At 49.0% G+C, this 12,056-nt stretch overlaps 1 protein-coding gene across 1 annotated transcript; it reads right to left on the reverse strand.

The window, feature by feature from the left end:
- Positions 1-532: 532 nt before the first annotated feature.
- BMI1 (BMI1 proto-oncogene, polycomb ring finger) lies at positions 533-11,754 on the reverse strand. Its single transcript, XM_074834124.1, has 10 exons — positions 11,288-11,754; positions 5,957-6,090; positions 5,443-5,539; positions 4,655-4,710; positions 4,475-4,525; positions 4,102-4,210; positions 3,966-4,011; positions 3,322-3,420; positions 2,815-2,895; positions 533-2,727 (listed from the first exon to the last, which is right to left on the reverse strand). Exons 2-10 carry the CDS (start codon positions 6,066-6,068, stop codon positions 2,398-2,400), a joined length of 981 nt encoding a protein of 326 aa, XP_074690225.1. The 5' UTR covers positions 6,069-6,090; positions 11,288-11,754; the 3' UTR covers positions 533-2,397.
- Positions 11,755-12,056: the final 302 nt, after the last annotated feature.

The raw sequence follows: 12,056 nt of genomic DNA on the forward strand, positions 1-12,056 counted from the left end.
CACAAGCCTCTGCTGCAGGTTCAGTGCTGGTCTTTGGGCGAATTAATTCAACCAGTGCAGTGCGATTAACTCATATAGTTGAGGGAATCGTGCCAAGACAGACACTCGGCCGCATGAAGAGCTATCTTTACATTAAAACATATTTAGTTCCACTGAGGCTTTAAAAAGTAATCCAGAGCAGCACAGGCGGAACCTGGCACTCGCCCCCACAAAACCCCTGTTCTGCCCTTCCCAGCCAGTGCAGTTTCACGGGGGCTAAGTTTGAACAGAGAGGAGGTGAAACCTGTGCCTGGCTGGGGTCTGAGAACACACCGTTTGCTTATTCTCAAGAATAATTCGGGGTCAAAGAAAGAACAGCAAATGTTTTCGAGGCAGGCAACCAAAACAAATCACGGCGATTTGGAGGCTTTTTTTTGTTGTTGTTACTTTAGTACTCTACCCTTCTGTTCACTAAAATCTGTTGTACACCCAGAAAGACTTCCAATGAGAACAAGATGTTTGTCCTTTAACACCACATTACCAACAGAGGTCATTTGCTATTTTTCAATGAATTATCCCTTTTATTTGTTTATTTCTTTGATCAGCTATAAATGAAAGTTATTCGTGTATATAAAACTGAAGTTTTTACTGTTGAAATTGAACTGTACATGTTTACTACAGGAAAAAATATCAACTCTTGTTTAACAAGACATTATACATCAATAAGCAATAACCTTGTGGAGGATTTGCAATCACCTGGTCTATAAAAACAAGCAGGACAAATAACAGCAATTTATATGCAAAAGTAATGATTTAATGACTATAAGCAAGACAAAGCAATAGAATTGTGCTTCTTTTGCAGACTGGAGACAATGAAATGTTTAACTACAATTTTCCCGTACAAACATGAAACAATATCCATATAGAATAAACACCCTCACAAATGTATAACTGATGGGTGATGAACACACACGAAGTTCGACCAAAGCAAAGCACAAACTGAAAAGTGTTCTGGGCTGTTCATATTTTATGGTGGAAAAGTTCCTTCTACTGAAAAAAATAATACCCTTAGAAGCCTCTAATAAAATGCACCTATTTGCAGGCCATTAAAGAGGAGGCATTCTCTGCAATTTATTGGAAATATTAAAGTACCTGTTAAATTTTAATGAAGTTAGTACTGTACCATATACATATATATTAAAACAAATTTAGATAAAATGCCTTCATCCAGCGACTTGCTGGTTCCTTAAAATTTATACCAAATAGTTTATGGCTTCTATAATGATTCCATGTGCTTTTAAAAACACAGTCCCACCACACCAAATAATAAAAAGGTAATCAAACAGGTCAAAGACTTCCACGTCCCTTAACTTTTTTTTTTTTTTTTCTTCACTGCATCACTTCAACATTTGGTAAAGTAAAAATATATCACTTGGAAAAAAAGACAAAGCCAGTAAAATCCTTTTAAGATTGCCAATTGCCTCCAGGTTATCAGAGACTCGAATGTGCTTTCCCAATACTGTAGTTCTCACACCCAAAGTGTTTCTTGCAGTATGAGCAAAGCTCAAACAGGCGGCATCTGCAAGGGTCGAACCAGTTTAGAAATTTAACAACCATATCATGAGTGCATGAAACACAATATTTTCTTTATAGTATTTATAAATATATCATACAATACTGTTTCCTGTTATGTCATATACCAATATGGCATTGTACAATAAGCATAATGCCATCTGATTCTTACAAAAGCGAATCATTTAAACAAGTCAGTAAATAAAACGGTAATACCCGCTTTTAGGCATACAGATTGTAAAACTGAAGTTTACTTTTCTTTTGATCGGTTCTGCGCAGCAACAGAGAAGTAAAAGATGCAACATAAGAATCAAAATGGCTAATACGCAAAAATTGTTATTCACAGTGACATGGCTACATATATGCATTATTCTATGCATATTCTTTCCATTTTGTTGGATTTCAAGATGAAAAAGCACTTGCTTTCTACAGGTTCACAAAACAGCATAAGAACAATAACAATCGAAGAAAACGCAATGGAGGAGTTAGTCTGGATTAACAAACTACTTCCCGGGATTTGTATCGACTTCTGGAGACTCCCGAGTCCAGATGATGGGGACGGAAACAACTCCACATCACTCAGAACAGGTGAAGGTGTAACTTTTGTTTGCTTCCCAGTCCTCTGAAAACAATTTACATTTCAATCTTGCGTTTCCATTAACGTCCATCCTGAATGTCACCTAGTCCGCCTTTTATAGCCAAGTTCAGTGTCACTACAAAAGAAAGCAATTTGGACGATAGTCACATGGATTAGCATCTATAAAGCTGTAATGGCATGGAGAGATCTATATAAAGGAGGGGCGGGGGTGGGGGGGGGGTGGGGCGGGCGGTAGCCTGGTTGGCACGTCAACCAGATGAAGTGGCCGAGGAGCCATTTATCGACGTTTTCCGCGCTCTGTTGGTAAAGGAGGACTGGTGGTTACTGCTGGGGCTGCTGCTGGTGCCGTTCATGGTGCTGGAGATGTGGGGGAACTGGGGGTGAGGAGACTGGACCGGCGTGCTGGGGCTGGGCAAACAGGAGGAGGTGGAGGGGATGCCTCCCGCCGGGCTGCTAGCCTTGTCGCTCCCAGAGTCACTTTCCAGCTCCCCGCTATTATTCAAGCCTTCCCTCTGGTGACTGATCTTCATCCTCTTGCAAGTAGGTCGGACCCGGTATTTCAGGGGCAGAGGCCCGTTCTGCAAGGCAAAGGGGAGACCCTGGTTAAGCGCCCTCCCCGGGCCACGACCCGCACCCCCCGCGGGAGTCACGCTGGCCATACTCACCCGCCTCCAGGTATAGATGTAGGCAATATCCATTAGGGTGTAGTAGTCCTTCAGAGGCTCCTCTTCGTACATCACATCGATCTGTTCAAGATACCAATCCTTGCATTAAGGAGCAATCAGGCATTTAGCCCCAAGCAAATGTTTGCTCTGACTTGTAAGTAGCCCCGCTACCACATTTAACAGAAGATGCAAAAAGTGCTACACCAAAACCAGCTGGGAATGGGGAATTTTCACAACAATTAGATATGTTTTAAATACGTTGAGGAGCAATTTCTCGATTCCTCGATATTTGCTGCATTAAAAAATTAGAGTGTCCCCAAACACTCCGGACTGATTATTTTAAAAATAATGTTCATACTCCCATCAACTTATTGTACACACCAGAAACACTCGCTAGTTAGCGTGTGCTGCAACTGGCTGTAATGAGAAAATTAGTGCTAACAAGCATTAGCAGGCTTAAAATAGCAAGTCCGATTTTTAAAAAAATCACCCTTTCCCTGTAGGTACCTGGAAAGTGTTAGGTATATCCATTTTACTCCGCAGGAACTTTCTTAGATGCATCACTGTCATTGCTGCTGGGCAGCGTAAGTATCTTTTGTCATTCACCTGATGGCAGAGTAAAGAAAATCAGTCTACTGAGAACAAGCAAGCACTCCCACCAAAGTTGTATTCTAACATTTTATGTTAATTTTTTAAAAAATGCACTTTATTAAATTATGAATTATAATATAACAATTTCTGCTGTCTGATAAGGGACAACAGAAATAAGTTGTAAATTAATTAATTAATTAAAAATACAACTAATTTTATATGTCGAGATTTTTATCTCACAGTAAATAACTTCTTAGAATATATATGTATTATGTATTGATTTTTAAAATTAGTTAATAAACAAATTATTGCAGAATCTGACAAAAAATCAGATTCAGCTGTGAAAGTAACACTGTGGGTACTTTTTATTTTAAAAAGTTGTTTACATAAACAGCTGTATGAAGATGTTTGACCTCTCTAGTACCCAGCACCGTAACAAGAGGCGTGTGCTTCTGCTGTCCTAGATACACATACCTATGTATTTTTTTCAGCTACAAACCTGCCACAAAGATGTTTGTGTGTGTGTTATGTTTCCTCTAGAGTACGGAAAAGTTACTTACCTCTTCCTTTGATTTTTCTTTCTCCTTATTTCCTTTTCGTTCCAGTCTGTGAGAAGAAATGAAACAATTACAACAAGTAATAAATATAGCTGCTATCAGTCAGGTAAACATAAAATATTGCCATTCTGGAACTTGCCTATTCTGGTCAAAGAATTCAATGGATAAGCTTATTATCTCGTCGTCTGTTATAATTCTTTTGTCTTCATCAGCCACTTCTCCCCTGTCTTCATTAGAGCCATTGGCAGCTGCGCAGAAATTTCCACAATAATTTACATTTTGAAATTCAAATCAGGAAGAATGGCAATTCTCAGTAACAAGAAAAAAAAAATCTCCATAGTAAGATTATGAATTAAAGCTACCTAACTGTTAAAACAATAAACTTTTATTATGCTGAATTTACTTACTAGAATTCTGTCACGGTAATACATAATTTGTAAGTTAAAAAGGAAACAGTAAAGCATCTAGGTCAACGCTACATTTAATAAAAGTTGCGAACGAGAAGCTTTTACCATCAGCCGACGGATGAGCAGCATAAAAATCCCTTCTTCTTTTCATTTCATCTAGATGGAAAAGCATATATTTTTATTTTAGTATATACTCTGTAACTCCTGGTATTGATACAGGATAGCAGTTCTGGTTTTGTTTTTCTACTCCTCAGACAAGAACACCTACTACTTAGAACTACTTACTTTTGAAAAGGCCTGGTACTAGCTTGTATACAATATCTTGGAGAGTTTTATCTGACCTGAAAAAAGAACAACCCCAAAACATAAAATTAGGCAGATGAAGCCATATTTTAATCCAAGCGGCAGCTCCTCATTTATAATCTTTCACAACAATGAGGCATCTTCTACAAAGTGGGAGGCTAGTCATAAAAAGTTAACTTACAAGACCTTGTAATCAAACTAACACTGCTCTAAACACCACTATAAAGCAAAACTCATCTGTGCTCCCACAGCCAAAAAATAATTCTCTCGGACTGAAGGAAGGCCTTAAAAACTACGTGTCCTCCTTAGAAAATAAAGAGAGCAAAGAGTAACACTGACAAGAAAAATATTTCTGAAAGGAGTAGTGTGCTTTAAAGGCTTTTGCCTCTTAGCTTGGAAAGTTTCAGCAAGAGTTTTCATGACTAGAGCTATAGCTGGGATGAAGCACGTCTGGGAGATAAAGAAAGCAGAGGCAAAAACTGTCGGGGTGGCACACGTGAGAGTGGGGGAGAGGGAAGGGGCATTGCATCAATGGTTGGCATATGCAAAAAAAGACAACAAAAACTTTCTGTCTGCATCCAGAGAAATCCTCAGTTTCAATCAATGACAAAACTCCAAAGAGGGAGCATACACAGGAGTTAGCTTGTAAATTGACAAGTCCTTTCAGATTTAAATCGCAGACGAAGAGATAACATCGACACGACTGCTGCTGGTCTCCCCATATAAAGTAAAATAAGAGATGCAGGGCGCACATTGCATCTTTCTCCTACCTTATATTCAAAAGCGGTCGAGTTTTGTGAACTTGGACATCACAGATAGGACAATACTTGCTGGTCTCCAAGTAACGCACGATACAGGTCTTACAGACTGTAAAGTCAAACACGAAAGCCTTTTAGCGATGGTCGTAGGTGACGCTCAGATATGCATAGATAGAGGTGCGATTTTCTAAACTATGCAAGCTAGAGCAAATCGTCCATTGTCAGCAGCGCGCTGCTTAAGCTAAACAAATACCCAAATAAGCTGCAATTTCCATGAAAAGGAGACGCTTAGAGTACATATATTATTACTTTAACAAAGACCGTAGGGCCGTCGTCAGAAAAACTGCGCCGCGGCCGGGCCACCTATTTCCCAGCCCGTCGGGGAGGCGGAGGGGCGGCGGTTCCGAGCACCTCGGGGGATTTGGGCTTGGGGGTTTGGTTTGTTTTTTTTTTTTTTGGTATTCCCGGGATGCCGGGAAAGGTGGAAGCGGCGGGGGAACAACGCGGAGCGCTCGATCGTACTTACAGGAGTGGAGGCACTCTATGATGGTTGTTGCATCAATGAAGTACCCGCCGCAGAGCACGCACATGAGATGGGGGTTTAGCTCGGTTATTTTGATTCTGGTTGTTCGGTGCATTTTGGCGTGGCGAGGGGCGGCTCTGAAAGACACACACACACACACACACACATACACACACACACAGAGACAGAGAGGACCGATCAGCGGGGACGAGCGCGGCGGCGTCCCAGGTGCCGAGCTCCGGCGCGTCCCCTTCCCCCGTGCAGCCGCATCCCCCGGCGCAGGGGAAGATCAAGCGCGGAAGGCGGCGGCGGTGGCGCGGGGCCGGGCGGCAGGAGAGGGCCGGTCCCGAGGCCGGGGGAGCAGCCCCGCACCGCCCCGCACCGCCCCGGGCCGGCCTGGGCGCAGCCCCGCGGAGGCGCGGTCGCTCCGCGGCGGCGCGGTCGCTCCGCGGCACCCACCGCGCCGCTCCCCGGCGGGCACACGGGGGTTCTCCCTGCGGCGCGGCGCGGCGGCGGCCGCCGGCTGCGGCTCCCCGGACGGCTGGGCGGCGATGCGGCGGGCAGCTGCGGGGCGGGGGGGACGGGGAAGGGGACACGGCCGGGCACCGGGCTGCCGGCGAGCAGCACAAAGGGGAACCAGCGCCTCCCGGTGCGGCTGCCCTGGCATTTCCGGAGAGCGGGGAGGGGCGGCGGGGGGAGGGACGGGGGGGGACACGCACCTCGGAGCGGGGCCGGGCACCGGGGCGGCGGGGCCGACCCGCGAGGGGGGTCCGGGCGGCTGCCGCTGCTGCTCGGTGCCGATCCGGATCTGCTCCGCTCTCCGAGGGGGTTGCTATAGCAACTTACACTTACACTTGGCATCCTGCCACCGCTGGGAACACACGAGAGCCGGGCGGGGGGGCGGCCGGGGGGGGCGGGGGGGGGGGCGGGCCGGGCCGAGCCGAGCCGGGCCAGGGGGTGGGACGCGGGGCCCGGGGGCTGGCGGAGGGGGTGGAGGAGCCGAGGAGCCCGCGGGGGTCTGGGAGCCCGGTTGCGAGGGGAGGGAGGGGAGGGGGAGGGCGGAGAGGGGGAGGGCGGGAGAAGGGGGGGGGGGGGGGGGGGGGGGGGCCGGGGGACGGCCCGGGCGGGGTCGGGGTGCCGTAGCCCGGAGGGTGCCGGGGCGCGGTGCGGCGCAGCCCGGGCGGCGGGGGCGGCCCCGGGCGCGGAGCTGAGCCGGGCTTTGGGGTCTCAGCCCGGCGGAGGCGAGCGCCAGAGGCTCCTCCCGAGCCTCGGCCATTTCGGATCCTCTCAGGGGCCTCTCTCCACGTCGACTCGGTGCGAGGAGCTGGTCTGAGATCGCTCCTCTCCCCCTCCGCTCCCTCCCTCCCTCCGCCGAGCCGAGCCGCGCCGCGCTCCCGGGGACCGAGCCCCCCGCACCGCCGGCGGGGTGCCGAGCCCCAACTCCCGCTCCGCGCCGCCGGCATCCCCTCTCCCCCCTTCTCCCCTTTCCTCCTTTCTCTCCTTCCCTCCTTTCTCTTCTCCCCCCCCCCCTCTTTCTCTCTTTCTTTCCTTCCCCCCCTCTTTTGACTCTCGTTTGAAAAGCCTCCCGCGGACGAAGCGAGCGCGGTGCAAAGTTTTGCAAGAGGTGGAAAGAGATTTGCAGCACCAGAGTAAGGTGTTCGGACGGGAGAAAACAAGTCTCCGGATCCTCAAACAAACCCCCTTTTCGGCAATAAAGCACACCGAGGGGGGAGAAAAAAAGCCCAAACCGACTTTAAACGGTACATTAGTGACAACGTGCGAAGGACCATGTGACCAGATCATTCCTAAAGCTAAATCAACACCTTGTCAACACAATGCAGCGACAAGAGTGAAAAACAAATGTCATTTTCACAGTCTGAAACCCAGAAACCCCCATCGGATGCACTGGCACCAACGTTAGATGCACATATACTATTTAAAATGAGAGGGAATAAGAGGTAAAGGGGAAAGTACACCGAGGGAAAAAACCCTGTCAGCCACCTCAATTGCAGAGTAAATTATTTTCTGTCAACCAGATCCTGAAAAATGTAACGTAACAACGTCGCTCCAACGCAAGCTAGTCATTTCCCCATGTCAGTGCTCCCAGCACACCAGCTCCTACCCTTGGTCCCCACTCTTCCCGAGGCAGAGCTTCCGAGCCACCTCTCACGGCAGCACCCTGCGAGCTGAAGTCTCAAGACGCGAGGTTCTCCCCAGCCGCTCGCAAACTTCGATGTTAGGCAGCGGGGAAAAAAAAAAAAAAAAAAAAAACAAACCCACAACCAAAACCAACAACCCAACAACACATCAAGCGCTTTCTAAAAGCTTTGAATTTCGGCCAAACTGCCCAGGACAGGGGTACAATATTCCTCAAGGAGTGCGCACAGCGCCAACGAGCGACCCTAGCCAGGAAACTTCTCTTGCTGCTGCAGGAGAACCCTCGAATGAGCAGCAGAAAAAACTCCCCAGCGTCAAACCACAGCCGGCCAGCACCCAGAAAAGCGAAGTGCCAGAAGCACCAAGTCAGCCCAGGTCCCCAAAGCTGCTCCTAGCCCCGTGCGGGAAAGCAAGACCCCCGCTGCATTGTACTGCGTTTAAATGTCGCTTCCAGGGTCCCTGACCCTCCGCTTCTTACTTTTAAACTGACACCGAGGGTTTGCTTTTCCCAGAAAAGGCAGAGTCCGGGCTTCTGCACTTCTCTCTGAAGAGTCCAGTGCCCTGAAGCCGGCGACTCTGAGGTGCCTTTAGGTACTTAAACATGGACAGGCTGCTTTCACGGTTCTGTGTTTTATTTGTTCAAGCCACTACCTTATAATTCATAAATATCTGAACCAAAAAACCCAGCGGTGACCGAGGTCACGCAAGTCGGCTGACCGAGAATTCCTTCCCAGCCCTGAGACACTGGGACAAACCTTTCAAGACATTAACGCGTTTATTTCACGCAGGCGTAGCCCCTTCCTAAACGGTGGGGGATTAAATTCAACCGTGAAACCTGTTTTGTCGAAGCAACCCCTAAACGCGGATTATTTATTGCCCAAAGTTAGCCCATTTTCAACGTGCTATGAGCTATCTCTGCAATCAGTGATTTTCTGCGGCGAGCCGAACCAGCGCCTAACTTCTCCCCAAAAGCCACCCGAACAGGCACACGCACACGCGTGTCTGTGCCTGCGGGCATGCAAGACGAACGCAGCACATTTTACTACAGCAGCCTGAGCTTAATATTTTGGTACGAGGGAAACCCTTTCAGATTTTTTTCTGCTCGTGCTGATAGCAACGGCGAATACCAACACTTCACACAGTCACTACAAACAGCCTCTCAACCAGGACAATATCTATTTACACATTGACACACGGAACAACTAAACGTAAAATATACGGAGATAATACTCGCTAGAAGTAAACACTGCCAGCCAACTGATTATTTAGAGGCCTTAAACGGGTTATGTCAAAATGAAGAAAAACAGAAGTGCATCTTCCTGCTAAGAATCAGCTACATTATTAAAAATCTATAAAGGCAATAAGCTATCAAACCTTGCCCGACAGGTCTCTAAGAGAAAACACATACATAAAACCCAGAAGCATAGCTCGGCGAGGTTTGTGCACTTTGCACCCATCTCCTCTCGGAAAACTCTCTCATCAGGAATAAAGCAGCCGTCACCCTACATCTTCACCCATTATCAGTCAGAGCCACTTTGACTATCGAGGCTGTTACTACTCTTTCGCTTAAGAACGGCCACATATGTTTTAGAGGGGGGACGGTGCTTCCTTCAGAGAAGGCACCCGGAGCTCAAATGCCTCTGCCCAGCTCGCTGCAGCGAGGAAAGACCTGAACATGGGCAACAGAGTGCAAAAGGACCCCAGTCCCTCAGATCGCCTCCCTGGAGCTAGGTGAAGGACACGATCTCTCTGCTTAGAAAATACTCTAAAACGTTAATTTTGTACTAGCTAAGCGATCAGGCAGGTCAAGCCTTCGCGTCTCTGGCAAACTGCAACACAAGTCTGTCTCAGTTTCCAGGACGCACTGCACAGAGTCACTCGAAGTAGTTTTACTGGACTGTATTTCCAGAACCTCCCTGGGCTTTGGGACAGTCCCATAAAATAAGTTGCTCTGACCACTACAGACTGAGCAAAAAATCCTTTTAACGCCGAGCTTGCACATGGGCACACACGCCCGGGTTTTCCTCGACTTTTCTGGACAGTGGAGGAGTGAATCAAAGTTTCTAGAGGCTGAAAAGTGCCTATCTCACTTTTACAGAAATGCGATTTTTCTGCTTATTTTTTACCTGATTACTTGCAAATGTTTATAGTGGACACAGAGCAACATCCCGCGTTATATATTGCCAAGGCCACGCAATTACAAAAACAATCACCAGCGACTTTCCTGTGCTCCCCATAAGCAGCACGAGGAGCCCACTCGTGACATCTTTAAGGTCTGACAAAGGATTTCACGTAAATTTACCCTGCCCGGGCTCAGGAGGAAAAAAAAAAAATACCAAGCAGAGAAAAGAAATTCAAAAAAACCCCCCCTGCGTCCCACAGACACATCACCTTTGCTCCAAAGGCTCCAGCAAACCGCACGCCCCAGCTCCCCAAGATCGCAGCCAAACTGCTATCCTTACCCCCCCAAAAAGTTATTTCTCGGTGTTGGCCACCCCTTTCCTCTCCCAGCAGGCACAAACTCCCGAACTTTAGCATTTGGAGCAGAAATGTAAGAGGAGACATTGGAAACAACTGGGAACCGCCATCTTACAACCCATCCAATTTCACACAAGTACTTGTCCAACTTAAGTTAATAACATTTTCTGTTGGGTGCCCCGACGCCTAACAACCCCTCCAGGAGGATCGCTACCCCCCGCTGGCTCTGTCTCTATAAAATGGGTGCGTTATCTGACATTTTAACCTCCCCCAGACACATTTCTTTCGGGGAGGACTCAAATCACTTGACCCAGGCAGCTCCAGATTTCACGAACGTCCCTGTTTAATCAAAATCTGCCTTTAAACAAAGGGCGCTCAGGCCGGGCTGGCAGCAGGGTCTGGAAATATAAATATTCTCCTCGGGGGCCATGTGCACAGAAAGGTTTTAGGGGGCGTCTGGAGAAAGAAAGGAACTAAAATTTGCAAATGTGGGTGCGTAACGCGAGCGAGTGCACAGGCTGCTGCTGCGTGTCTGTCTGTGTGTGTGTGTGGCTGGAGCAGCCTGTCAGCGCTTTTCCCATACGGAGAGCTCGGGGGACACCTAGGCTCCCCTTTGCAGCCCCCAAACCGGCCGAAAACCGCCGCCGAGCCCCCTTCGCCCCCCGCCCTTGGTAAGGCGACACCTCGCTTCATACGTACCCGGAAAACGGAGCCGGTGGGTGATGATCGGAGCGGCCAAAAAAGACAATGAAAGTTAAAAGTCGTTCAGCAGAAAATGAATGTGAGCCAAGCGGCCATCTTGAAATGAACTGCAGACGCTGTCAATTGCAATAAGCTTATTGCCGCCGCCGCCGCTGCGCTCCGCTCATTTTAGTTACAAAACACCCGGGTTTTCTCCTCGCGTCCACCGGCCCTTCTCGCTCCCTCGCTCGCCCTCCGTGTTCGCCGCCCGGGCGGCTCAGGCGCTGGGAGCGCACAGTCTCCCCGGTCCGGATGGGTCCTCTCTCCACCAGCCCATTGTCTCTCCCTCTGCCCCCCGCTCCGCCTCGCGGCCTCGCTCGCGTCCCTTTTTTTATTATTATTGTTATTAGTACGAGTATTATTGTTGTTGTTATTTCATAGTTGGTGGCGGGGACCCGGGGAGGGAAGGAGGGCGGGCGGGCGGGCGGGCGGGAGGAGGGCGGAGGAGGGAAGAATGCAACGCTGAAGGCACACAGTGGAAACTGACACCGTCCCCAAAATGGCTCGGAGTTCGCCCGCCCCGCCAGCGTCACGTGGGGCGCCTCATTCCTTAAGGGCGGCCTGGGAATTAGCGGCGCTGCCGCCGGGGCCCGGCAGCCTCCCCGTGACCCAATCCCGCAACCCGGCCGCCTCCTCCCCCTCCGCCCCCCGCCTCCCCCCTCCCTCCCCTCCCCCGCCCGCCGCCCCCTCCCCTTCCCTCCCTCCTCCCTCCCCTCCCCCCGGCCCT

Source organism: Strix aluco, chromosome 1 (assembly GCF_031877795.1).
Source record: "Strix aluco isolate bStrAlu1 chromosome 1, bStrAlu1.hap1, whole genome shotgun sequence".
Classification (NCBI taxonomy): Eukaryota; Metazoa; Chordata; class Aves; order Strigiformes; family Strigidae; genus Strix; species Strix aluco.